This window comes from Anolis sagrei, chromosome 2, assembly GCF_037176765.1.
Source record: "Anolis sagrei isolate rAnoSag1 chromosome 2, rAnoSag1.mat, whole genome shotgun sequence".
NCBI classification, from domain to species: Eukaryota; Metazoa; Chordata; class Lepidosauria; order Squamata; family Dactyloidae; genus Anolis; species Anolis sagrei.
In genome coordinates, this window is record NC_090022.1 from 87,342,658 (window position 1) to 87,370,177 (window position 27,520).

The 27,520-nt window shown below is 40.2% G+C and overlaps 1 protein-coding gene across 1 annotated transcript in view; it reads left to right on the plus strand.

Annotated features, from left to right (window-relative positions):
• Positions 1 to 27,520, plus strand: part of ADAMTS2 (ADAM metallopeptidase with thrombospondin type 1 motif 2) — a 285,819-nt gene that overhangs the window by 222,205 nt on the left and 36,094 nt on the right. The window contains exons 10-12 of the mRNA XM_060765388.2: positions 425 to 538; positions 25,982 to 26,127; positions 26,948 to 27,123. Of these exons, the coding sequence (XP_060621371.2) occupies positions 425 to 538; positions 25,982 to 26,127; positions 26,948 to 27,123 (436 nt within the window). The remainder of the gene's footprint in view (positions 1 to 424; positions 539 to 25,981; positions 26,128 to 26,947; positions 27,124 to 27,520) is intronic.

Sequence of the window (27,520 nt, forward strand, 5' to 3'; positions counted from 1 at the left end):
CGCTTTTTATCCTAGCTTGATTAAAGCAGCACTGTGGCTTTCTTCATCCAAAATTTATTTTCACAATGGCACAGGGTGCATATACACTGTAGAATTAATTCAGCTTGATACCACTTTAACTGTTGCAGCTCTATACTGTGGAATACTATGGAATTAATATTATTTGGCAGAGAAGGCTAAAGAGCTTCTAAAACTACAACACTCATTATTCCCTAACATTGAGCCAAGGCAATTAAAATGACATCAAGCTGAATTCTGTAGTGTAAATACACCCACAGTAAGACTTGGAGGCAGCAATCGCTCATTACTGGAATCTAACACCATTACCCCACTATGTCACTGTGTTGCCAATTGTACCTTTGTGGCATGTTATGTAAGTGAGGGGGGATCCAAATTAATTTGACAATAAATCCTTCTGTTCTAGTTCCGTACCTTTGATCCCTGCAAACAACTATGGTGTAGCCACCCTGATAACCCTTATTTCTGCAAAACAAAGAAAGGACCTCCATTAGATGGAACCATGTGTGCACCAGGAAAGGTAAGAAATTGACTGGCATATCCTTTTATGATTGCAGTTAAAACAATAGGTTGCAGTTAAATAATAGGCATGAATGAAAAGAAGGGAAGGAGTAAGGAACTGTCACACATTCCATTCATTTGTTATCTTCTGGGATATTATACTTTAGCATGGCAGAAAGCAGTTGTTTTGAAGACCAAAAATCACAGGAATACGTGTGGCCAACCAACTTCAGAGTATGGTCAAGTTGACAAAAGTGTGGAATATCAAATCTGTATGTTGTTGGAGCACACCATAGCTCTGGGCACAAGGTTTCTGATCCTGGAGCTTATGCTAGGTTTTGGTTCAGGTCATTGGCCTAAGCCATGTTGTCTCACTGCCCCTGAAAGGCTCATTGAGTGTGCCCTTGCTGATTGTTTGGTGTGAATAGGGTTAGAATAATGTCTGTTCCTGTTTATAATGGTTCATTATGTGTATCTTTGCTTTTCTTTTCATCTGGGATTCTATTAATTAATGTCTTTACCACCTTCTTTGTAAAATGAAACTATTAAGCATTGACTTAATTAAAGAAATTAAGAAGGAGAAGACAGTGCCTGTGAATTCTAATCCAAAGCTTTATTTTCACAGAACATAACAATTAGTAGTTATGTAACTGTTCTAAGGAAAAGCTGCTTAGATTACTGTGACCCTGGATATGAAGAAATAAATAGAAATAATGAGCATAATAAAAACATACCGAAACAAATACAACCCATAGAATGCATTGTGAGAAATCCCCTCTCCAGGGAAATGTGTTTATTGTTACTGCACAGCACAAAATATGCATGTTAAAATAACTGAATTATAGCCCTTTTCAATGGTCTAATAAAGGATTATGCCTAAGCCAAATATCACATAATAAAATACACAAAACTTCATTTCAATTGCTGGTGTAAGAATATTGCAGATCTGACCTTGCAGGGCTTTTCTGCTTCTCATTTGTATTATTCCTTACAAGTCTGAATGTATACATATTTTATGATGTTATTAGACTGCTGCTGAGCAGGTGGAGAGAAAAGGAAGGGGAGGAGGAAAGCAGCTTCATTGGAGGGAAAAGTTGTGTGCGTTATCATCTTGTCTTCCAGCTGTTGGATAGTATGATATAGGGTCAGAACAGTTGTGGGCTGGCAATGTATAATGTATGGAGAACTTCCTCCCCACTTGAGTCATGTTGGATAGGAGATAAGCCAAGCTACTGCCTGAAAACCAGAAAGTATCTTTGCACAGAATCATGGGACTTTTCTATAGTGACACTGGAACTAGTTTGGGAAAAATCAGTTTTGTTGTGGGGGTAATTAGATTACTATGATTGAGAGAAAGGTGATTACACTAACCTCAGAACCTGACTGCAAATTGCTTTGCAGGTCCTCCTCCTCCCCCATTTCTGGGAGAGTTGTGCATTAGTGCACCAGAGGCATGTGGGGTGAAAACAAAAGGGGAAAGTGATAGGATCAGAGGTAATCAGTTACCCTAATATTCACATCCTGTTTTTGAAGCCAACTCAAATTTGTCCCTCTTGGGCCACATCTTTATTTTGTGTCAAAAGCATTGCATAAATAAATTAGTACAAAACTGATAAAATAGAGGGAACACATGCGGCTAAATAATTTTAGACCAAAACTGGGCAACGGTGACCACATTGTCTGTAGCCACATTCCTCTGTGCATGAGACAGGGCATTGTGGGCAAGCATACAGGTGCTGAGTTGTTTGTTCTGCTCCTCAGTCGGACAAGTTGGAGGGTTCATCTAGGTAGTGACATTTCGTCAGTTTTCTTTTGATTTGCCAACACCACTTCTGAGTCTGTTCAGGGACTTCCAAGTTGCCCATTCTTGCAAGGGCAACCTGTGTATAGATTTGGGTGTCTTTCATAATATTAAGAGTGATGTTTGGATTATTCTCACAATGCATCATGCAATATGAAATTGTCTCCCCTTGCTGGACCAATAATCTGCATGTAGCATGAAATGGGTGTTTCATTGTCAAAGCTTTGGTGTTTCCTCGTAGGAGTCTTAATGATGTGCTATAGAAACTTACACACTGGCAGATCAGATTTGAAAAACACATGGATCAAAAGAACAACATGTATATTAAGGACCTCATAACATTGTAGTCATGAAACCCTTCAGAAGACCTTTTTTTCCTGTGGAACATTAATTTTTACTAAACATTATTTATTGTTTATTTATTTATTTAGAGCTTTTATAACATTGTGACCCACAAAGTTCTTCCTTCTTTCATCTACTACTATTTGGGGAATGTGTTTTGTATAAATTTGTAAATAAAGAGAAAATATTTTATATATAAAATCAAACCTTTATTGTGGTATTGGATTCACACCTAATGTGACAAATGAAATTATTTCATTTTTGTACTTAAAATAATTTTGAAATGGGGCTTTATGTCCAACAGCCCCATTTGTATGTAAATCGGGGTGGCATCCAACTTATGGTGTAAGCATAAGCTGAAAAGTCTGATTCGCATAGATAGGGAAGCAGAGTTCAGATAGCCTTTCTAGCTACTGACAGGTATGTGTCTATCAGTGTCTATCAGTCCTATCCAGAAGTCATTCAGTGGCACAGTGTTTTGAGAGCAGAGGTACATTGAATTTCAATAAGATCCTCATACTCTGGAATAGACAACATGTGAGGCTTATTTTGTTTTTGCGCCCACTCAGTGACCTTCCTGGTGCCTGGAAAGTACCCCTCATGTGGTTTTATTTTAAAATCAGTTTTACATTTGACTTTTAAGATTTTTTGCGGAAGCCCTATGATACTTTTGCAGTACCCTAGGGTTCCACAAAAGAAAGTTTGATTTAGACTGCACAACTTAGGATATTCAGCTGGCATGGTCAATGACCATGTTGGTTGTGAGATTCTGGAAGATGTGATCTAAAAGTTAGCTATACCGTGCTCTCTCTTTTTTGCGGGGAGGTGGGAGGAGAAGGTATTTTTAATTTGCCCAGTCATATTGCTTGCTGTTTCCCTTAAAAGTGAGATCAGAGGAGCTGACTCCTTGTGTGTGTGTGTTAAAAATCTTAGGCTGCATTACTGCCTAAAATTATTCAGAATATGAAATCAGTCACAAACAGTAATCAGAAAGGATGTGATAAATAGTCAGGTAGGGATCAGAACTGACCTTTAGTTTGTGACTTTGTGTACCATATGTCAGCTACTCCAGGGAAGATATACATGCATTAAATAACAACCATGTTTAGATTACGTTTGTAAAGCCATTATGACTCTTGCCTATAATAGTATAATATAATCTTGTTAGTATTGATTGTTCTCTTGGAAACTAAATCATCTGTGGTGAAGTAGTGATGCTAATCAGGTCATACAGACTGAACTTTTCTTAAGGCTAGAAAATGAAAGATGATTTCCTTTCCCGCAGCTAAGTTTTTGAAGGAAGCAAATAGCGCTCCACTCTTTGTTGAAATATTTTAAAAACTTTTTTGGCATAACATCAGGGAAACAGAACAGAATTATAATCAATTAAAGATGTTGGTTTGGAAATATTTATTCCCCTCCCCATCCCCACCCCCCAATTTTAGGGACATGCAGTTATCATGATTTCATACCACTATTCTCAGTGCCCATTATTAAAGCCCAAGCTTTAACACAGTTGGTGTGTTTGGGAAATATCGTGGCTTTGCAACAGCTGAGGAAATTAAGTGCCAGAAGTGGTTATGATGTTGGTTTTATTTAGCTAGCTTTAGCTCTCAGAAGTGTTCTCTTAACTCTTTTCAACCACAATGGCTGGGGGGAGCAGAGAAAGAGATCAGTATAAGGACCTCCAGTGAGGAAATGGAGCAGCAATTCAGTGCCATGAACTATAGCATTTTCCATGTCATAGCTGTCCGAGGAATGTTGTCTGACCCAGAAGCCATGTGGCCTGGCAAAATGAATGGAAGGGGTTAGATCACTGAGGCAGTCAAAAGATTTGTATACCGGGCTAACCTGTAATAATTCACGTATGTGGGTCATGAATGCTTGATAGCACAAACATGGAAGAGGACATGTTTGCACACTTGGACAAATCAAATGTATATCAGCGAGATATCATTGGGATATACTCCCATGACCCGTCAATGGCGTGCATGCACACCATTGATGGGCCATGATAGGATGTCCCAGTGATGTTAAGCTGAGGTTGCATATGTGGTGTGTTGGGGGTGGTTTTTCACAGGGAGATACTGGGTATCTCTTTCCACAAGAATAGAAAAAGACCATGTACTGGATAAATGGGAAGCCAGTTACCCCAGTGTATGTCACCAATAGGATTCTAAACATCTCCCTCCAGAAATGTTACAATTTAAAGAAAATTAAAATGTTTTAAGTGAGGAAAATTGAAGGCTTTAATTTTAAGTCACAGTGTGAAATGCAGTGAAATACCTGCTAGAGTGGAATTCAGCAGTGGTCTATATTTATTTTTTATATCAAATGCATTTGAAAAGTACTAAAATTTTAAAAGCTGCATTGGATCTCTTGGTACCCAGGGACATTATATTTTTTAACAGCATGGTATTAATATGCATTTGCATCAGTGAAAAAAGTACTGATAATTTTGCTTTATGCATGCAAGCTCCTCCACATAGGTTATGCAAAGTCTAAATTGTTTGGCTGTTTATTTATTTATCGTGTCATCCGCAACCAGAACATTGTATTACATTTCTAACAGAACAAAACAAACAGACAGATAAAAAACCCACAAATTTTGCAAACTTGGTAGCTGATTAAATGTCCTTTGACCAGTATCTGGCCACTTGGAGTTCCTCTGGTGTTGCCGCAAGAAGGTCCTCCATTGTGCATGTAGCAGGGCTCAGGTTGCATTGCAGCAGGTGGTCAGTGGTTTGCTCTTCTCCACACTCGCATGTAGTGGATTCAACTTTTAGCCCCATTTCTTAAGATTGGCTCTGCATCTCATGGTGCCAGAGTGCAGTCTGTTCAGCGCCTTCCAAGTCGCCCAGTCTTCTGTGTGCCCAGTGGGGAGTCTCTCATCTGGTATCACCCACGGATTGAGGTGCTGGGTTTGAGCCTGCCACTTTTGAACTCTCGCTTGCTGAGGTGTTCCAGCGAGTGTCTCTGTAGATCTAAGAAAACTATTTCTTGATTTAAGTCGTTGACGTGCAGGCTGATACCCAAACAAGGGATGAGCTGGAGATGTCTCTGCCTTGGTCCTTTCACTATTGGCTGCAACTTCCCAGCGGATGTCAGGTGGTGCAATACCGGCTAAGCAGTGTAATTTCTCCAATGGTGTAGGGCGCAGACACCCTGTGATAATGCGGCATGTCTCATTAAGAGCCACATCCACTGTTTTAGTGTGGTGAGATGTGTTCCACACTGGGCAAGTATATACAAGTTGGCTCAAACAGCATTAATTCTACAATGCAGGTGCAGCCTAAGTCACAATGGAATAATGTATCAGAGTTCAACAGGTTTGTCTAACTCTGGTCAGTTCCAGCCCATCCTATGTCAGGTTCTCTATGGCTCCTCTGTTTTAATTGTTTCAGTCCTTCATAATGTTGTGGTAATATTCTAGTTACATAGGAGGTTACATAGCATATTGGCAGGTCTAGTCTAACCCACAGCATCTGTTAATCTGCTACGGGAAGAGTGCTTTATGGAGGCAGGAGCAGCAGAAAAAGGCTGTGTAGAAGCCAGTGAGAATTCTTTCGGAGAGTCCAAGATTCTCTGTCTCTGTGGTGACTAACACAGCACATATTTATCCATCTGTCTCCTGTCTGGGAGAAGCTGAGGTCAGCCTTCTTCTCAGTGGGAAATCATCTGGACTGAGCTGATTGCCTTTGGAGATTTTCCCCCTTTGATTAAGTTCTTTTATGATATCTTTCTATTTAATTCACCAAGCTATTGTAGGGGGGGAGGGGGGGGAGCTGAACAGAGACAAGTGGGAATGCACAAAGAAATGTAGTGGAGAAGGGTGGACAAAGAAACCATTTTATTCCTTTGCCCCTGACCACTGATTCTTCCTTCTGCAATGATTCAGTTGTTGGAGGGGGGATGGAGAACTGGGCCCAATGTCTTCCCTTGTACTCCCCACTCTGTAAAGTTGATGCTGGTGGGATGGAGCATAGTTTTTATTTGCTCTTCCCTCAAAAATAATTGTGAAGGAGGCGGGGGTAACGGGACAGAACCATACTCAGAGATGATGCACCAAAATGATTCTCTGTGTCTAAATCTAAATATTTCTTCACACCCCATGACCCTGGAGAAAAACAACAGTCTTGATTGGGAGACATGAATTGCAAAAAACATACCCCTGGAGTCATTGTGCTTGGTAGCTGATCAAACCAGAATGACACAAACTTAGCCATATTTCAACACCACTACAATCTATGTGAAAAGGTGATCATAAGTAACTGTTTACCCAGATTTCATGGCAGTCTGAGTACAAGTATATACAACTACATATTGACACTTATTTGTAAAATTGATCTAGTCCTCTAGGATTTACATGTTAGTAAATACACTACTCTTAACCTTCATTGAAACCCATGATGGTGATGGTTAAGCAGGTCACAAAATATATTTCTCATAGACCCAAGAACCAGTTCTAATAGGTGGACTGAGGTAGTCTCCATTTGTGTACCATTTGTTTTGGATTATCTGTGCTAAATCTTTCTGAAATAGCCTAGTTCCCTACAGGATAAGTCCATGTTGTTCCACATTTCTAATATTTAATGGCTGGGAATTGTAGATTTACACTACCACAATTCAGGATTGTGGTAGTGTATTATCTGGAACTGCTACAACAGTCAGGTTTTTTAGACTGAACATCCTTTTTCAGAATGCTGAAAATACTCCATATTTTAAAATTGTCCACATGGCTGGTTGAGATAGTAACATATTTGCTTTCTGATGAATCAGTGCACATGAACTTTGTTTCATGCACAAAAGTATTAAAATATTGTATAGAATTATCTTCAGATGTTTATGAAGCATAAATGACTTTTGTGTTTAGGCTTGGGTTGCATTTCCAAGACATCTCATTATGTACACATATGCAAATCCAGGTATTCCCAAATCTGAAAAAAATAAAATAAAAATCTGTTCCCAATGATTTTGGATAAGGGATTCTCAACCTGTGTTATGTTGTTGTTACTAATCAGTAAAAGTGAGCTCTAGGTGTTTGGTGGTCTTTTGATTATTTTGTCATGCTTTTAGTTTCCATTCATTCAAAATATTACTTGGTCTCCAATTTTGTAGAAGGCTGTCATTATTCCAGCCATGTAATGCAATTTATTTAATGGATTTGGGAAGATATGAGAGTTCTCTGGCTGAGAAGTCTTTGCAACTGTCATAGATGAAAGGAGACTTCTTTATCAGCCCCTCTTACCAGCAGATCCTCCAGCTCTCAGCAAATGTCACATACAGTGTGTGGAGAGATCTTGCTGAATAAAATGGATTGTGATGGAGGGGTAAGGGGGTCCACAAAATGTGAATGGAGAAAACTTTGGTGAATGGAGTTCCTCCATCCATAAGTACAGATCTATAGAATGGAGATCACAGTGGACAGTAAATGTTGCATATGCTACATTCATAATGGGTGTTGCCTTCACTATTACACCACTGTCTCAAAAGTCAAGGTCCTATTAAGATGCCCTGTTAAAGTAATTCAAATGGGAAAAATCTTCACGGTAGGGCATAATTTCTTCATGATTTATTTATTTATCATATTTATGCCCAGCCCTTCTCACCCTGGAGGGGACTCAATTCCCTGTAAAAAGCCACAGAAGCTGGAAAAAAACTGTCCTGATGAACTCAATTTATATAATAAGACCTGCACTTCCTTTCACAGAACTATCCCAAAAATCAGTCAGGGTTACATAAAAATAAACTGCCACGTCCACCCAAAGTCCCTAAAACAGAAGCATCTTCTTGCTAGAAAAATGTCATCTTACTGTCAGATTTTCTTTTACTTTCCAAATCACAGGTTTCCAGTTCAATGCATTCTAACCTTTCTTCCTGTTATTGCTGATCACCTGGTACCTTCTTACAGTTTTCCTGCAAAAGTTATATGCATTCTAGACTTCAGGGATATTGCAGTTTGTGAATGCTGTGTTTCTGCTGGCAGTGGGAGTTTAGCCATATGTTTTGCACACAGTGCCTGCCAAAAGCCTAGATGTAAAATCTGGTTAAGCGTATAAAACTTATTGTGTAGTTGATTATTAGGAAAAGCATGTGAATGCTTGCACTAGTTGCCATAGCCATCTGTGTGTATGCATGCATGCCTTTATCCTCATACTGATAGAAACAAAGCATATACATGAGCTGGAAATGTAGTCTTGGATAAAAGTAACAATAACTCAGTTGAAATATTTTATAACTCATTATCCTGGGACTGGTCACCCTGGGAACCGAGAGGCACTGAACTCCCAGATGGAGCCGACTCCTCCACCTGCAGCTGTGAAGTTTCACTATCTTCATCTAAAACAACATTCCTTTCTCTGGAAAACAGAAATGCCATCTCTTCTTCAGAATCAACACTGTTTGCCTCAATGACAGGGACATATTCAGAAATCTGTAACCCATCATCCTCCTCATCCTGAGGAAACTCAGGCTCAGGAAGCTCAGGCTCAAAGTGAGCCACAGCACAAAATGAGCTTCTTTTCGTGTATCTGTGTGTCACTGTTTAATTTATTTTTGATAGGTAAATAATAATTATATTTAGATATATAAAGCACTTGTCAGGAATGTAATAATAATAATAATAATAATAATAGTTTTATTTCTTGCCTGCCTCTCCTCATGGCTCGAGATGAGTTACAGCATTACTAAAACATAAACAAACAAATAATCATTTTAAAACACTTCGTAAAATACACATATTAAAACATACTCCCATTAAATACGTATCAAAATACACAAAACAAAAACAAGGCTTACAGTGGAGTTTAAAATTCACCATCAAAACTGGGTAGGCTTGCCAGAAGAGATAGGTCTTCACTTGTATCTTAAATTCTGACAGCTGATCCAGCTCTTGGAGCTCTACCAGCAGGTTGTTTCACAGTTGTGGAGCAGCAGATGAACAGGTTTTGGCTAGTTGAAGTAACTGCCCCCAGAGGACTTAAATGTGTGGGGTGGCTTGTTCAGGAGAAGACTATCCTGTAGATAACCGGGATCCAAACCATGTAGGGCTTTAAAGATCAAAACCATTACCTTGTACTTTGCCCAGAAACTAATTGTCTGCCAGTGGAGTGACTTTAGGATTAGTATAATATGCTCGCTCCTAGATGTTCCCATAACCAGTCTGGCTGCCGTATTTTGAACCAGTTGGAGTTTCCAAACTTGGTAAGAGGGTAGCCCAATGTAGAGCACATCGCAGAACCTTGGGATTGGCAGTGCATGCACTACTGTCTTCAGGTCCTCCAAATCTAAGAAGGGGTGCAGCTGGCAGATCAGCCAAAGCCGATAGTAAGCACTCCTGATTGTCGCATCTACCTGGTCTGATATTTGGAGACACGGATCCTGGAGCACTCCCAAACTGCAGACATAGTGTAACCCCATCCAGGACTGGTTGACACACCTCCATCCCCAGATTAGGACGCTTGATAGAAAGTACCTCTATTTTGTCTGGATTCAGATTCCGTTTGTTTTTCCTCATCCAGCCCATTACTCCTCCAGGCATTCATTCAGAGAAGACATGCTATCCTTAGCTGTAGCTGCTTTTGAAGGCAGGGAGAAATATATTTGGGTGTCATCAGTATACTGATAACACATTGCCCCATGCCTATGGATGATCTCTCCCAGTGGTTTCATGTAAATATTAAAAAGCATTGGGATAGAATGGAACCTTGTGGGATACCACATAGCAGCTCCTTTTTTGAAGAGCAGTTATACCCAAGTGCCATCATCTGGAACCTGCCTGAGAAGCATGACTGGGACCACTGCAGCACAGTGCCTCCGATACTCAGCCTCCCAGATGTTCTAGAACAGGGGTCCACAAACTTTTTAAACAGAGGGCCAGGTCACAGTTCCTCAAACTGTTGGAGGGCCGGATTATAATTTGAAAAAAACATGAATGAATTCCTATGCATACCACATATTTTATTTGTAATGCAAAAATCACTTAAAAACAATAAAACAATTAAAATGAAGAACAATTTAACAAATATAAACTTATTAGTATCTCAATGGGAAGTATGGGCCTGCTTTTGGCTCATGAGATAGGATTGTTGTCATTGTTGTTGTGTGCTTTCAAGTCGTTTCAGACTTAGGTTGACCCTGAGCGAGGGCTGGGTAAATGACCTTGGAGGGCCGTATCTGGCCCCTGGGCTTTAGTTTGAGGACCCCTGTTCTAGAAGGATACCATAGTTAATGTTATCAAGAGCCACTGAGGGGTCTAGAAGTACCAACAGGAACAGACTCTCCCCTGTCGGTGTTGAGACAGAGATTATCCACTAAGGTGACCATAGCAGTCTGAACTTTGTATCCTTCTCTGAAGCCCATTTGAAATGGGTCAAGGAAATGTGTGTCATCCAAGACTGCCTGAAGTTGAAGGGAAACTGCCATCTCAATCACCTTGCCCAAAAAAGGGAGGTTAGACACTGGTCTATAGTTATTAAAGTCCAGGGGATCCAGTGAGGACTTTTTGAGCAGTGGTTGTTTGGCCAATTCCTTCCTCTGAAAGAAAACCTACTGTACCTGGTATTGGTTGTTGGTCTCCATCCAGCTGTTAACTAGTCCTGACCCTGCTTAGCATCTAAGATCAATCAGGATCTAGTGCCTTGAGGATACTTACACACTCTGACATCATTGCTCTTGTAGAGGTAACTGCCAGGGGCAGACGAAGGTGGAGGCAGCAGAAAACCAGAGAAGCTGATAGAGAATAGAAACACACAGAATGAAAGAGGTTAATAGTTAGCAGTGTATATGGAAGAGAGGGTGGAGCTGAGAAACCGAGCTTAAAAAGACAGGACTCCAAGCAAGTTGGAAGGGAGACATAAGCAAATAGCAGAAGGACAGGGAGAATGTGGTGAGAAGAATACTGTTGATAACAGAGGAAAGGACTGGGTGGGAGGGACATAAAACTTGCAGCCCTGGGATTTGTCTTGAAAAAATAGATAACCAAGAGTCTCCTTGAGTAACGAATTCCTCCAACAAGTCATATATTCCAGGTAATTGATTACACTGGCACCATCTAGTGTTCCCATATATTGTTGTATTTTATATACAAGAACAGAAGAAGGTGATATTGTCTGCCTGCTTTTGTGATGTGAATAGTTTCAGGAGAAGCATGTTCTCCCAATAAAGCTTCTGATATCCACTCCGTGGGAGTCTGTGCCTTTGTTAAATATGCAAGCTGGGGTTTTAAATGATCAAATCCCAAAGGAAGATGACAGAATTGCAACAGGCCCATTTAAATACATTGGGCAACTTGAATTTAGATGTAGCATTTCTACAGTGTTGAGTAAAATCATTTTGTGCATACAAGACATCTGCTTTCCCTCCCCAAGCCCATCCTGTACAAGTACGAGGGTTGAATGAAAAGTAATGCCTCTACCTTGGTAACTCCTCAACAGATTTATTTATTTATTTAAAATTTTTATACCCCGGTCTTCTCAACCTCCGCAGAGGGACTCAGGCCGGCTAACAGCAGAAAATCAGTACACAAAAACAACTAAAAACATAATCACATCAAGTAAGTTAGATACAACAGAATAAATACATAAAACCAAGTCGCCAAGACAAAATCACGTTCATCTCAATCCACCAGTGTGGTCAGTAGTTATTAGCTAATTGCTGAACTTCCCAATCATTCTGAGAATGCTATGTCCCAGAGCCATGATTTCAATAGCTTTCTGAAGGTCAGGAGGGAAGGGGCAGATCTAATCTCCATCGAGAGAGAGTTCCACAACCGAGGGGCCACCACCGAGAAGGACCTGTCTCTTGTCCTCACCAGACACGATTGCGAATGTGGTAGAACCGAGAGGAGGGCCCCTCCAGAAGATCTTAACAACCTTGATGGTTCATAGGGGAGAATCCGTTCGGACAGTACTGCTGCATACCAGATGGCAGTACTGGTATGCGGCAGGTACTGGCTTGTTCAGTAGACTCTCCTCTACAGTTCTATTTTGGTGGGAAGCCTTAGCATTGAACAGTTGTGTTGTTAAAGTGCGAAATATGGAACCCTGTGCAGACGGTCGGTCAATGCGACTTAAGCAACATGCAGTCATTGAATTCTTGACAGAAGAAGGTGTCACCCCAAAGGAGATTCATCAGAGAATGCAAGCTGTTCATTGTGATTGTGTTGATGTGAGTACTGTGCATCATTGGGCAAGAAAATTTAAAGATGTTGAGGTGGGAACATCTGACTTGCGTGACAAACAAAGAGTTGGACGTCCTGTGACAGCAACCACTGAGTTTCACAAGCAAAAAGTTGACAGATTGATTCAGGACAATCATTGTATCACTCACAGAGAAATTCCCAGCATAATCGGCATTTCACAAGAACATATCAGTCACATTATTGCTTTGCTTGGCTATCGGAAGATCTGTGCATGATGAGTACCCAGGATGCTGATGCCTGAAATGAAAGTGCACAGACTTGAAACTTCAGAGACTGGATCTCACCAGTACGACATCCTCCATACAGTCCAGATTTAGCACTGTCTGACTTCCATCTGTTCCCGATAATGAAAGAAGATCTGCAGGGACATCATCATGCTTCTGATGAAGACTTTGAGAGAACTGTGAGATGCTGGTTTCGGAAACAGTGTTGACTTCTTCCGTGATGGCTTCAGAAAACTTGTTCATCATTGGCAGAAATGTATTCAATTAACTGGTGATTATGTGGAAAAGTGAATAGTGGTAGTTAAAGAGCACATTCTAAGGGTTATTTCTGCATTTGATTTATTAAAATATTCCCATCCAAACCCACGTAATGAAGTTGGAGGCATTACTTTTCATTCAACCCTCATAGTATAGTAAAGTCCTGGATGGGATGAAGCTACTGCAGCTCTTTTCTTTTGACCTGATTTTGCCTTTTCCCACCTTGAGGTTGCATCCTGTGTAGAAGTGATTCTAGGCATGGGAGGCATAGCCCATCTTCTCAATCAGAGGGTCATAAGGGATGTACTTAGCAAATCCTTTCCTGCTTCATCTCCAGTTCCTGCTTCTCTCAGCTCAAAGCTCTTCCTTTGTCAACTTCAAGCCCCATCAGTGCCCATTCAGAACCTCTATGAGAAGTAAGCTCTGTCTTTAGATACATCCTGTCATTTCAGCCCCCTGTCACAGTCTCCCAGAGCTGTGATTCTGCCTTTATGTTAAATCCACCTAGATTAATCCAAAATTGAGCAGAGTGACCTTTCATTAGATCTCTGCTTATGCAAAGTGCCACCAAATGATTTCAGAAGGCACTTTGCTAACATTGTGAGTCTGTACAAAATGCTCACCACATTCAGGAAAACACTCTCCTGGCTTCTAGAGTGGCTTTTCAGGCAACTCCCCACCCTTGAGGTAACAGCAGAAACCACTGTCTTCTGTATGCTAGACATAGTTTGAAAATATGTTCTAGAAAAGGTGGAATTGTAAAGCCCATGGGTAGTTGCTAGAAAAGCATGAACTCCATGTAATTTATCTTTGCTTTCTTAGCTCTCTAGAATCATAGAATCATAGAATCATAGAATCATAGAGTTGGAAGAGACCTCATGGGCCATCCAGTCCAACCCCCTGCCAAGAAGCAGGAATATTGCATTCAAATCACCCCTGACAAATGGCCATCCAGCCTCTGCTTAAAAGCTTCCAAAGAAGGAGCCTCCACCACACTCCGGGGCAGAGAGTTCCACTGCTGAACGGCTCTCACAGTCAGGAAGTTCTTCCTCATGTTCAGATGGAATCTCCTCTCTTGTAGTTTGAAGCCATTGTTCCGCGTCCTAGTCTCCAAGGAAGCAGAAAACAAGCTTGCTCCCTCCTCCCTGTGGCTTCCTCTCACATATTTATACATGGCTATCATATCTCCTCTCAGCCTTCTCTTCTTCAGGCTAAACATGCCCAGTTCCCTAAGCCGCTCCTCATAGGGCTTGTTCTCCAGACCCTTGATCATTTTAGTCGCCCTCCTCTGGACACTTTCCAGCTTGTCAACATCTCTCTTGAATTGTGGTGCCCAGAATTGGACACAATATTCCAGATGTGGTCTAACCAAAGCAGAATAGAGGGGCAGCATTACTTCCTTAGATCTAGACACTATGCTTCTATTGATGCAGGCCAAAATCCCATTGGCTTTTTTTGCCGCCACATCACATTGTTGGCTCATGTTTAACTTGTTGTCCACGAGGACTCCAAGATCTTTTTCACACGTACTGCTCTCGAGCCAGGCATCCCCCATTCTGTATCTTTGCATTTCATTTTTTCTGCCAAAGTGGAGTATCTTGCATTTGTCACTGTTGAACTTCATTTTGTTAGTTTTGGCCCATCTCTCTAATCTGTCAAGATCGTTTTGAATTCTGCTCCTGTCCTCTGGACTATTGGCTATCCCTCCCAATTTGGTGTCGTCTGCAAACTTGATGATCATGCCTTCTAGCCCTTCATCTAAGTCATTAATAAAGATGTTGAACAGGACCGGGCCCAGGACGGAGCCCTGCGGCACTCCGCTCGTCACTTCTTTCCAAGATGAAGAGGAAGCATTAGTGAGCACTCTCTGTGTTCGTCCACTTAACCAATTACAGATCCACCTCACCGTAGTTTTGCCTAGCCCACATTGGACTAGTTTCCTTGCCAGAAGGTCATGGGGGACCTTGTCGAAAGCCTTACTGAAATCCAGGTACGCTACATCCACGGCATTCCCCGCATCTACCCAGCTTGTAGCTCTATCGAAGAAAGAGATCAGATTAGTCTGGCATGACTTGTTTTTGATAAATCCATGTTGACTATTAGCGATGACTGCATTTGTTTCTAAGTGTTTGCAGACCACTTCCTTAACAATCTTTTCCAGAATCTTGCCCGGTATCGACGTGAGGCTGACCGGACGGTAGTTGTTTGGGTCGTCCTTTTTTCCCTTCTTGAAGATTGGGACCACATTGGCCCTCCTCCAATCTGCTGGAACTTCTCCTGTTCTCCAAGAACTCTCAAAGATGGTTGCCAATGGTTCCGAAATGACTTCCGCTAATTCCTTCAATACTCTGGGGTGTAGTTGATCTGGCCCTGGGGACTTGAACTCATTAAGAGCGGCCAGGTATTCCTGGACGACTTCTTTCCCAATTTGGGGTTGGATGTCCTCCAATCCCTCATCCACTCCATCTTGCTGAGGTTGAAGACTCTCTTTTTGTGAGAAGACCGAGGCAAAGAAGGCATTAAGTAGTTCTGCCTTTTCCCTATCCCCTGTCAGCATTGCCCCATCTTCTCCTCGAAGAGGTCCTATCGCCTCCTTGTTTTTCCTTTTTCTACTGACATAAGAATAGAAGCCCTTTTTATTGTTTTTAATGTCCCTGGCAAGTCTGAGCTCGTTTTTTGCTTTAGCCTTGCGGACCTTTTCCCTACAGGTGTTGGCTATTTTTTTGAATTCTTCTTTGGTGATTTCTCCCTTTTTCCACTTCTTGTGCATGTCTCTTTTGTGTCTCAGCACAGTTAGAAGTTCTTTGGACATCCATTCTGGCTTCTTTGCACTTGTCCTATTTTTTCTCTTTGTTGGCACGGTTTGCAATTGCGCCTTGAGTATTTCACTCTTGAGAAATTCCCATCCATCCGTAGCTCCCTTGTCTTTTAGTATCTGTGTCCACGGAATGCTGCTCAGCGTTTCCTTCATTTTTTGGAAATCAGCTCTCCTAAAGTCCAAAATGCGGGTTTGACTTGTCTTAGTTTCGGCCTTCCTTTGTACCTCAAATTGCAGGAGCACATGGTCACTTGCCCCTAAGGATCCTACCACTTCGACCGCATCGATCAGGTCCTCCGCATTTGTTAGGATGAGATCAAGAGTAGCCAATCCCCTTGTTGCCTCTTCTACCTTCTGGACCATGAAATTGTCTGCAAGGCAAGCGAGGAATTTGTTGGATCTTGTACTCTTGGCCGAGTTTGTTTTCCAGCAAATATCGGGATAGTTGAAATCGCCCATGACTACTACATCTCTTTTCTGTGCCTGTTTGGTCAACTGTTGGCAGAAGACTTCATCACGATCTTCCTCCTGGCTTGGGGGTCTGTAGTAGACGCCTACAACGACATCTTTTTGAGTCCCAGTTCCCTTGATTCTTATCCAGATGATTTCAAGCTGGTTTCCCAGATTGCTGTCTTGAATTTCTTGTGCAGCATAAGAGTTTTTGACATATAAGGCTACTCCGCCTCCTCTCCCCTTTGTTCGGTTTCTGTGAAAGAGGTTATACCCCTCGATATCTACATTCCAGCGATAGGAGTCATCCCACCAGGTTTCAGTGATGGCTATGATATCATATTTGTGGTGTTGTGCTAGAAGTTGGAGTTCGTCTTGTTTATTTCCCATGCTCTGTGCATTAGTGTAAAGACATGTGAGCCCCTGGGATCTTCCCTTGAGCTGTTTAATTGGTATTATTGTGTTTTTGGTACGTGGTCCTTGTTGTGTTTGTGCAGCCCTCCGTTTAGCCTTCTGGCGATTCCCAGACATTATGGGTAAAGTAGTGTTCGCAAGGCTGTTGTCCCCCTCCCCCGGTGGACCTAGTTTAAAGTGCGTCTAATGAGGTTTGCGAGTCTGTGAGCAAAAAAGTGTTTTCCTACTTGTGTGAGATGCACCCCATCCCTTGCCAGTAGGCCATCCTCCTGGAATAGCAGGCCATGGTCGAGGAAGCCAAAGCGTTCCTCCTGACACCATTTTCTAAGCCAGTCATTGACCTGTACTATTTTTCTGGCTCTTGTGGGTCCGTGTCTTACAACAGGGAGGAGGGATGAAAAGACCACCTGTACATTACATTCTTTTAGCATTGCTCCTAGAGCTCGAAAATCATTTGTGATCTTTTGAAACGTATGCCTTGCAGTATCATTGGTTCCTACATGAATCAACATGAGGAAGTGCTTGTTAGTTTTGGATGATTACTAGAAGCAATTGGAAGCACTCATTACCTCTCTGAAGCATTCACTCATCATTGGTAGCACCTCATATTGCTTCCAACAGCTGCCAAAGATCCCAGCAGTGTCTCAACAACACGGATTTGAAAGACTGTGACTTCTGGGATTGTTATTGATGACTGGACCACACATGTGGAAGTGTTTTTTTAGCTCTCTTTCTCTGATTTCTCCTGATCGCATCTGAAGTTGAAAAGCCAAATAGCAAAGATACAAATATACAGGAGGTGGGAAGGGAGTGGAAATGTTGTTTCTTTTGCATGAGCTGCATAATTTGTGTGAGGGGATGTTCAAGGAAATGTAATGTGTATTTGTGAGATATGTGCAGGCAAAAGCAAGTATGAAATGTAATTGTGTGGTAGCAGAGTATGTAGGGAAAATTTGGAGAGTGTGTGGGATTAGTGTGCTTCCTTCCATTAAAAATCATTTAAAAAATTGAGCATGATACATTGTATTGGGAAATATATGTGCTTCAGATAGATGTGTCTCTATACATCTCCTGAGGCTGCTTCCCAGATAAACACCTTGTAAGCAGCACAGACCACCATGCCTATTTTCATATTTTTGGAGAATGTGGAGATGTATTTGTTACAGTATATGATTTTGTAAGTCTTGATAAGAATCATCTCTTGCTTATATGTGTGTTGAGGAAGAACCACTCCCTGATTAGGATGTATATCAGGTGAAGTTTTCTTGATGCAGGTAGTGGGTGAAATGAAGTAATCAGAGATGGAACTATGCTGCAAGGTTTGCTGGAAAGAAGCAGATTAATGCATTGTTTTGTAAGTTTGTTTTCTTCTGCAATGGACAATGTGTTTGTCAAGGCTACTGTATTTTTCCTTTATAAAATACATGTGCTGACTACTCAAGAGTAAAGACATTTTTCTTTTATACTCTGTGTACTTCAACTTGGGGCCTGGAGCTGGGAAGACTGCTGTGTATTTTCAATATAAACTAACGAACCGCAACAGGTTATGGGCCCAGTCTGCCCAGCTTGCCCAGTCTGACCAGATTGCCCAGTTGGATATTTTTTTCTCCAGTTTCAGTTTTGAAGACATTTTTTGTTTTGCATTGTGTGTTTTGTTGGCAAAACAAGAAGATGGATACTGGAATGAATTTCGCTTTCCCTATGGCCAGGTTAAATGGCAATAACTATTCCATTTGGAAAGTCAGAATGGAAAGTTATTTGAGGAGAGAATCCTTGTGGGAATGTACAGAGAACCCAGTGCAGCAGCCAGCTACAGCAGAGCAGCTGAGAGCTCTGGAAAGAGCAAGGTCTACTCTGATGTTAGGAGTTGACGATGACCAATTGGTTCATATAAGCAGCCTGCCAACTCCCAACGCAATTTGGGTGAGACTCAGAGAAGTATATGCTTCTAGTTCGGCAGCAACAGTGGCTGTACTGGCAAGACGACTTTACAGGAAGAGATTGGAGAAGAATGAAAGTCTGAAAGACCATTTGCAGATATTGCAGAGTTTGTTTTTGCAATTGGAGGAGAGAGATTTCCATCTCACAGAGCCAAACAAATGTTTCATTGTCCTGTCATCCTTGGATGATTCGTTTGACGGGATAGTAAATTCCTTGGAATCACTCCCACAAGCACAATTAAACCTCCAATATATTTGTGCTAGACTTCTTGCTGATTGGGAAAGGCGAAGAGATCGTTGTCTGGAGACTGCAAATACAGCAGGGCGTTCTCAAGGAAAGCAGTCAGCCGGAGTTGCACTCGAGGAGGAGACGGAGAAAGTTTGTGTGGTGAGAAGGTGCTTCAATTGTGGGTCTCCAAAACATTTAAAGAGGAATTGTCCAAAGCAGCAGCAGAAGAAGCAAGGATGGAAGAAGGTGAACCAGAGGAGGGGTTCCTCGCATGTCAGCATTGTGAAGTCCCAAGGGAGTCCAACAGATGAAGACATATTTTATGTGGACTCTGGATGTTCACAGCATATAGTGAACAACAAAAGTTTGATTTGTAACCCTGTGAATCCTAAATGTTCAAATGTTACCCTTGCAGATGGAAAACAGTACAAAGTACAGGGACAAGGGGAAGTTTATGTTAAGCATTTGGGTAAAACATTAAGGAATGTATTTTTAGTTCCAGAGATTGAGTATAATTTATTATCAGTCGGAAAACTGGATAAAGAAGGTTATGAAGTTAATTTTTCTGGAGGAAAAGTCAGAATTTTGAAAGGGAATAAGTTATGTGGAACTGGTGTATTACAAGGGGATTTGTATGTGTTGACCTCAGGAGGTAACACAAGTGATGTAAATGTAGTAAGTAAGAATGCTCCATTACACCAGGGATGCATTCATGATTTACATAGAACATTAGGTCACCCAAGTTTCAAAGTGTTGTATAAAATGCCAGAGTTTAGTGAAGGCATAAAATTAAGAGATTGCAAAAAGTTTCTAGATTGCAATGTATGTAAGAAAACTAAAGCACAGTCAGCTCCAATTAGTAAGAAAAGTTTAAGAAACTCAGAAGAAAAGTTTCAGTTAGTACATGCTGATTTAATCGGACCGTTTCAACCGAGTAAGGGTGGAGCCTGTTATATACTGTGTATATTAGATGACTATTCTTGTTTTTCTTGGTGTTTTTTGTTGAAACAAAAGAGTGAAGTTTTTGAGATTATTAAGAATTGGGTGGCATATGTGAAGAGACAACTTGGAGTAGGAGTAAAGGCTCTCCAAACTGACAGAGGAGGAGAGTTTACCTCACATATTTTAGAAAATTTTCTGAAAAAAGAGGGGATAAAGCACAGACTCACATGTGCTTATCAAAGTGCAGAAAATGGAAAGATAGAAAGACTAGTAAGAAAAGTTCAAACAGTGAAAGATTCTTTGTTAGAGGATTCTGGATTATCTCAAAATCTATGGGGAGAAGCAGTAATGACTGCATGTTATTTAATTAATAGACTCTGGTGTGAGCCTATTCAGAACACTCCTTATTTTATGTTATATGGCAAGAAGCCTCCATTAGGGCATTTAAGGAATTTTGGGACACAGGCATGGGTGTTCATACCCAAACCATTGAGAAGGAAAGGCCAAGATAAAGCCAGGAGATTAACAATGGTTGGCTATGCACAGGGAGCCAAAGCTTGGAGATTTTTAGATAATGAAGGAAACATTGTTATATAAAGATCTGCTAACTTTGCCTGTAGCCAGAATTGGGATAAGATTCATGCTAATCAGGAAGTTTTCTTTCCTATTTCAAAAGAGGAAACTCATGAGCAAGGTAGACAAAACACAAAGCAAGAAAGTGCTGCTACACCTCAACTCATAAGTAAGCCTATAATTAGAAAATTTAAGAGGCCTAGGCCCTCAGATGAAGATGATGAGGTGAATGAAGATCCTGGAGAGGGAACTAGTCAGGAAATTTTACTCAGAAGAAGTGAAAGAACCAGAAAGAAACCTGACAGATTCACAATACAAAATGTAAGAGTATGTTTAGTTAATTATGAGTCTCAAAGTTTTGAGGAAATAGAATGTTTGCCACAAGAAGAGAAAGAAAAATGGTTAGAGGCTATAGATGAAGAGATGAAAAGCATGGAAAGGCTAAATGTGTATGAACCTGCAGATTTACCAAGAGGGAGTAATCCTATTGACACAAAATGGATTTTTAAGCAAAAGATTGATGCTAATGGTCAAGTAAGGTACAAAGCGCGTCTTGTTGTTAGAGGGTTTACACAGATTAGGGACATAGATTACACAGAGGTGTATTCGCCCACTGTTAGTCCTAATTCTGTAAGACTGATTTTAACTCTTGCAGCATGTTTGAATTTAAAGGTATATCATTTTGACATAAGTACAGCATATCTGAATGCTACTCTAAAGGAGAATATATATATTGTACCTCCACCAGGTTCAAAGTACAGAAATACCAATACGTATTTTAAGCTGAATCGCACCTTATACGGATTGAAACAGGCCGGACTTGTCTGGAATGATTGTTTAAATGATGTTTTGACCAAAATGGGTTTCCAGAGAAGCAGAGCAGATCCATGCGTGTATGTAAGAAATGTACAACATGATTATCAAGTATTGTTTGTGTATGTTGATGATGTATCATTTTTGGCTGAAACTCAAGCAGAAATTGACAAATTTGCAGAAGAGTTAGGAAAACATTTTAAGTTAAGAAACCTTGGTCCAATTCAATATTTTCTTGGTGTACAAATTATGAAAACTGAACAAGGTTTTGTGTTAAGCCAAAAAGGGAAGATAATGCAGATTTTGGAAAAACTAAACATGAAAGAGTGTAAAGGAGTTAAATCACCCATGATTTTAGGTTTTCAAAACGAAGTGGAAAATGCTGAACTATTTGAAGAGAAAGCCTTATACAAGAGCATTATTGGTCAGTTATTGTACATATGTAATTACACCAGAGCAGACATTGCATTTGCTGTGAATTTTCTAAGCAGATATGCAAGCAACCCAACTATTGCTGCATGGAATGGACTTAAGAGGGTGGCAAGATATTTAAAGCAAACACAAGATTTTTGTTTGGCATTAAGTCCAGATGATTCGCTATCCTTGCAGGTATATACAGACAGTGATTTCGGCAACTGTACTGATAGGAAATCGACAACAGGAGTTTTAATTAAGTTTTCTAATGCTGTCATTGACTGGAAGTCGAAGAAGCAGAGTTATGTAGCTTTAAGTTCCAGTGAGGCTGAGTTTGGTGCACTTAGCTTAGCATATACAGAGATTTGTGTGATCAAACAACTGCTTAAAGACTTGCAAATACCTGTTGAAGATCCAACAACAATATATGAGGATAATCAGACATGCATCACAATGGCAACACAGGCCAGAGTAAAACAAAAAAGCAAGCATGTAGATATTAAGTACAGTTGTGTAAGAGATGCAGTGAAAAATGGTGAAATTGATATAGTATATTGTAATACAAATCTAAATCTAGCTGATGTACTAACTAAGCCACTGAGTGTACAGAAACATCAGAATGTTTTGAATGATTTAGGAATTTTTGAGTGTACCATGTAATTGTATTATGTATTGTGTTTTCCTCTACACACAAGGAGGGGTGTTACAGTATATGATTTTGTAAGTCTTGATAAGAATCATCTCTTGCTTATATGTATGTTGAGGAAGAACCACTCCCTGATTAGGATGTATATCAGGTGAAGTTTTCTTGATGCAGGTAGTGGGTGAAATGAAGTAATCAGAGATGGAACTATGCTGCAAGGTTTGCTGGAAAGAAGCAGATTAATGCATTGTTTTGTAAGTTTGTTTTCTTCTGCAATGGACAATGTGTTTGTCAAGGCTACTGTGTTTTTCCTTTATAAAATACATGTGCTGACTACTCAAGAGTAAAGACATTTTTCTTTTATACTCTGTGTACTTCAACTTGGGGCCTGGAGCTGGGAAGACTGCTGTGTATCTTCAATATAAACTAACGAACCGCAACAGTATTATTCCATCACTGGACACATTGCAGGATATATTTGCAGAGACCTCTGGAGGTCTCTACAAGTGATGTCTTTGCAACATGGCTAGCTGGATTTCTCCCTGCTCAACCTCCCCACCGCCATCATTGCTCTTTGATAGCATGGAAATGGCTAGATGGTAGGAGAGAGGGAGGGTTGTACTGCTTAAATAGTGAGTATGTGGGATTTTTTTTGTTGTTATTTGAACAGAATTCGGACTTCTGCAGTAATCAAAAAAGTGAGTTACAATGGTTCAGGTTTTACTTACACAAATGTAATTCACTAACAGGATGCGAACTAAAGCCAGTCATTTTATCATGACTGAACTTTGTCTTTGTGTTTTAGCTACTGTCTCACTATAAAGCTGCCCCAGTCATTTGAGGTGATCAAACTATTTAAACATGGACTTTAAAAGATAAGGCATGTCCACTGCTGGAATAAATCTCCATAAACCTTTCTACTGAAGAAATATAGCTCTTGGTTCAAAAGGGGTTCTCTGCTCCTAGTGTAGAGTCAAGGTGCCGTGGAAGGATGCAGATGAGCATCCACTTGTCCTGTCCATCCTACCAGCCATCCATTTGTTGTACAGAATGTGCACATTCAGTGCAACACACATAGGTACAGTTAACAGGATGATTATGTTACACTTTGCATGTGGGACAAGCATATGTGCACTGGATACTATACACATAGGTACTTTTGAACATTACATTCAATGGGAACCAGTCTGTTGAATTTGGAGGTGAAACAAGGATAGTGTTAGGGTAGACACATTCCGCCTGAACTGTTAGATGCTGCATGTTAAGGGCCTTACCTAAAATACTGCTTAGGCCTACAGATTTCCTGTTCAAAAGCTGGAACCAGAATACTACATGAATTTTCAATATATTTCACTCTGTATGAGCCTTTGTGGGAAAACATTATTATTTTTACATAGAGATTATTAGAATGAAGAATTTTCTATAAAAACAGTTTTTATTGTAAAATGGCTTGCATGTAGGTAGAACCTTCATTATAGAAATAATTGTCTGCTGTAGCTATCTTTTCACATGCTTCCCAGTAGTATCAAAATAATTACTGCCTGTAATGTACTCTGAATGTATGTAGTGCTATAAAGATAAAAATATGAATAGTTCCATGCTGTTTATTGCATGCTCATATTAGCTAAACACTTTTCTCTCTTACTGTGGTAGGCAATTCTTTCTCTCTTGCAATATTACAAGTGCATTATTAATAAATAAATGGACATGGCTTGGTAAGGGGGCTAAATTTCATCTGTTGAAATACGGGAAATCCCTTGAAATAATAAAAATCCAAATTTATTTTGATAACGTTACAACTTCTGCTAGAAAAAATGACATAATGCTGAGTACTGTTACCAGAACTGTGATGTTTGATTTGTATCACTTCAGATTCACTGGGGCCAGGCTGGACAATGCTTTTCTACCAACTTTCAATTTTCCATGTCACTTGTGATGTCTCTATACATCTAAAAATATTGCATTATAGTATCACTCAATTCTCCGTTTGTGCTCTTTCTCTGAAGCTCATAGTGTTATATATATTTGTGTGTATATATAGGTATGTGTGTGTGTATGTGCATACACATTCTTTATATTCCACCCTATCTCCCCAAGGGGACTCAGGGCAGATTACAGTACACATATACAGCAAATGTTCAATGTCATTGTACAAATTAACAAAGACAGACAGTACATAAACAGAGGTAAAGGCTTCCCATATTTTTCCATCTCTGGCATATGGAGGCTGTGTTCAACTCCAGCCATGGGGAGGTGCTGTCACTTCCATGCTGAGGATACTGGTTGTCCTTATATGTTCTGCCAATCGAATCGCTGGCATGTCTGCATGGCACCTTATAACCTCTCCGCTAAAGTGGCACCTATTTATCTGCTCACATTGCTGTTTTTGAACTGCTAGGTGAGCAGAAGCTGGGCTGACAGTGGGAGCTCACCCAACCCAGGCTTGAACTGTCGCCTTTTCAATTGGCAAGATTTTCTGCAGCTGGCGGTTTAACCCACTGTGCTAAAGCCTGGCCCAATAATTACTGCCTGTAATGTACTCTGAATGTATGTAGTGCTATAAAGATAAGTTACATGCATGTATGAGAATCCTGAAATTTCTTCTAGACAGGTGGATAGAATTAAGTGTTAATGAAAATCTTGTAGTTAGTCTGGTGTTTGCAGCAAAATGCTGTAATTTAGAGACAGACCAGGAGTGTAGTTATTTGGGGGAGGGAGGGGTGAAAGTATTGTCAAACCAAAATAAGAATTCTTCTCCCTGATGGCATTTTCCTCTAGTCTCCAGACTTCTAGCACTACAGTAATTTACAACTTCAGTTGAGCATTCAGACATACAGTTAGAAATCTCCCAAAGAAAAGGGGCAGGGAATTTTATCAAGGAGAATGCAAGCACAGCAAATAGAAAAGTTATAGGCATGAAAGATTTTTTAGAGCCACACTCCATGCAATGCTAAAAATAAAAGGAATAAAAGAAAAATTATTTGGAAAGGAGAGAGAATTCTCATTTAGGGGGCAGTGTCCTCATCTGCCTCCCATAGCTATATCTAGAGAGTCTTCCTTCCAGGTGTAGAAGGGCTCATTCTGTCTGATCCAGAAGAGCATTTTCATTGATAAAACAGAAGATTATCCTGTGTCCCATCCTGCAAAATTGATTTAGATAGTTGGGGGACCCGCCAGAACATTACTTTGCAAGCCGGAGCAGGAAGGGGGACTTATGGAAGAGGAAGGAGGACTTACGGGATGAGATTGGTGGGAGCACTCTGAACAGAATTCCCCTCTAGGAACATTTCTAAGCATGAGAAAAGATTGATGAATTCAATTTATTTTTGGAAACTACGGCTAAAGCTACACAATATAAGTAATTATTAAAATATGCATACGTATTTTTTTCTTTTTTTAGCATTGTTTTAAAGGTCACTGTATCTGGTTAACTCCAGATATCTTGAAGCAAGATGGAAACTGGGGAGCATGGAGTAAATTTGGTTCTTGTTCACGAACGTGTGGAACAGGAGTGAAGTATAGGACCCGGCAGTGTGATAATCCACAGTAAGTTGAAGCTACACCATTTCCCCCCTTGAAAACTAATGCGTATTTTTAAAATAAATATTGTTGAACTACAATAAACATATAAAATGTTTGATTATATTCAAGGCCTTTTTGTCTTAAGATTATTGTGATTATTTTATTGTTTTATCTGGATGCCTGAAATAATGCAAACCATTCATTGTTATTGCCGGATTACTATTATTGTTCTGTTCTTGTTATTCCTGAGTTATAATTATGGCCACATCCATGTTACCATTGTTATACTTGTGTAGCCTGAGTCTGTATTAATAGGCAAACAATATCTAAATATATAACTTTCAGGGATGTTGGAATTCTCAGTTATTGCCAGAGTGAAAAAAGAAAAATAATATATGTTTATGAGTATACAATACACAGGCAGTTCTCAAGTTACAAACATCTGACTTACAAACTCATAGTTAAAAACAGAGGTGAGAAAACAGGAAGTGAGAGAAATCTACCCTTCAGAAGGGAAATTCACCCCTGGAAGAGTTATAATGGGGAAAAGATGTCTCACCTGAATCTTTATATATATAGCTGGATTTCCATTGACATTTGTAGGTTTTACTGTAGACAAATCTAATTGTTTTAACAATCAATGTACATTCATGTTTGGTACTTAATTGTTACATATGCAGGCAATCAGCTAGGTGATAGCATTGTAATAAACTGTGGCTTGCCTGATGCCACCTATCCTGCATCCAGCTATTTTCTGGTTTTGTAATTGCAAGGCAGATAAAATGTTTAATGTTGTTTTATACTGAAGTGAATACTTACTATTGTTGCTTTTTCTTATTCCTAGCCCAGCCAATGGAGGCCGCACATGTTTTGGCCCAAGCTATGAATTCCAGCTCTGTAGCACACAAGATTGTCCTAAAGACTTTGAAGATTTCAGAGAGGAGCAGTGCAAGCAGTGGGATCCTTATTTCGAATATCAAAATATGAAGCACCACTGGCTTCCATATGAGCATAATGATGGTTGGCACATTTCTCCATCCACATTTAATTATTGCTATAGTAAACATGGGACCAATCTGCCACATTTGGAAGAATATTTCAAATATTTATAAACTGGAAATAATATGAATATTTCCAGTATTTGGAGGAATTTTGCCAATATTGAAGAGATATAGTACGACTCCCATATTTGCACAACTGGTATCTGTAGTTCATATATCCACATCAAGAAGATATGTCCTCTATAGGCATCTTCTAGGTCCTCCAGCACACCCCTATAGTATTCTTGGGCCAGAAGACCTTCATTTTAATAGGATTTGCAATTTTGTTTATCCAAGCAAAATCCAGGAACGTATCTCCTGTGGCTATGAGCATTGTGCTATATTACATCACACTCCTTTTAGTAAAGGCACTGTTT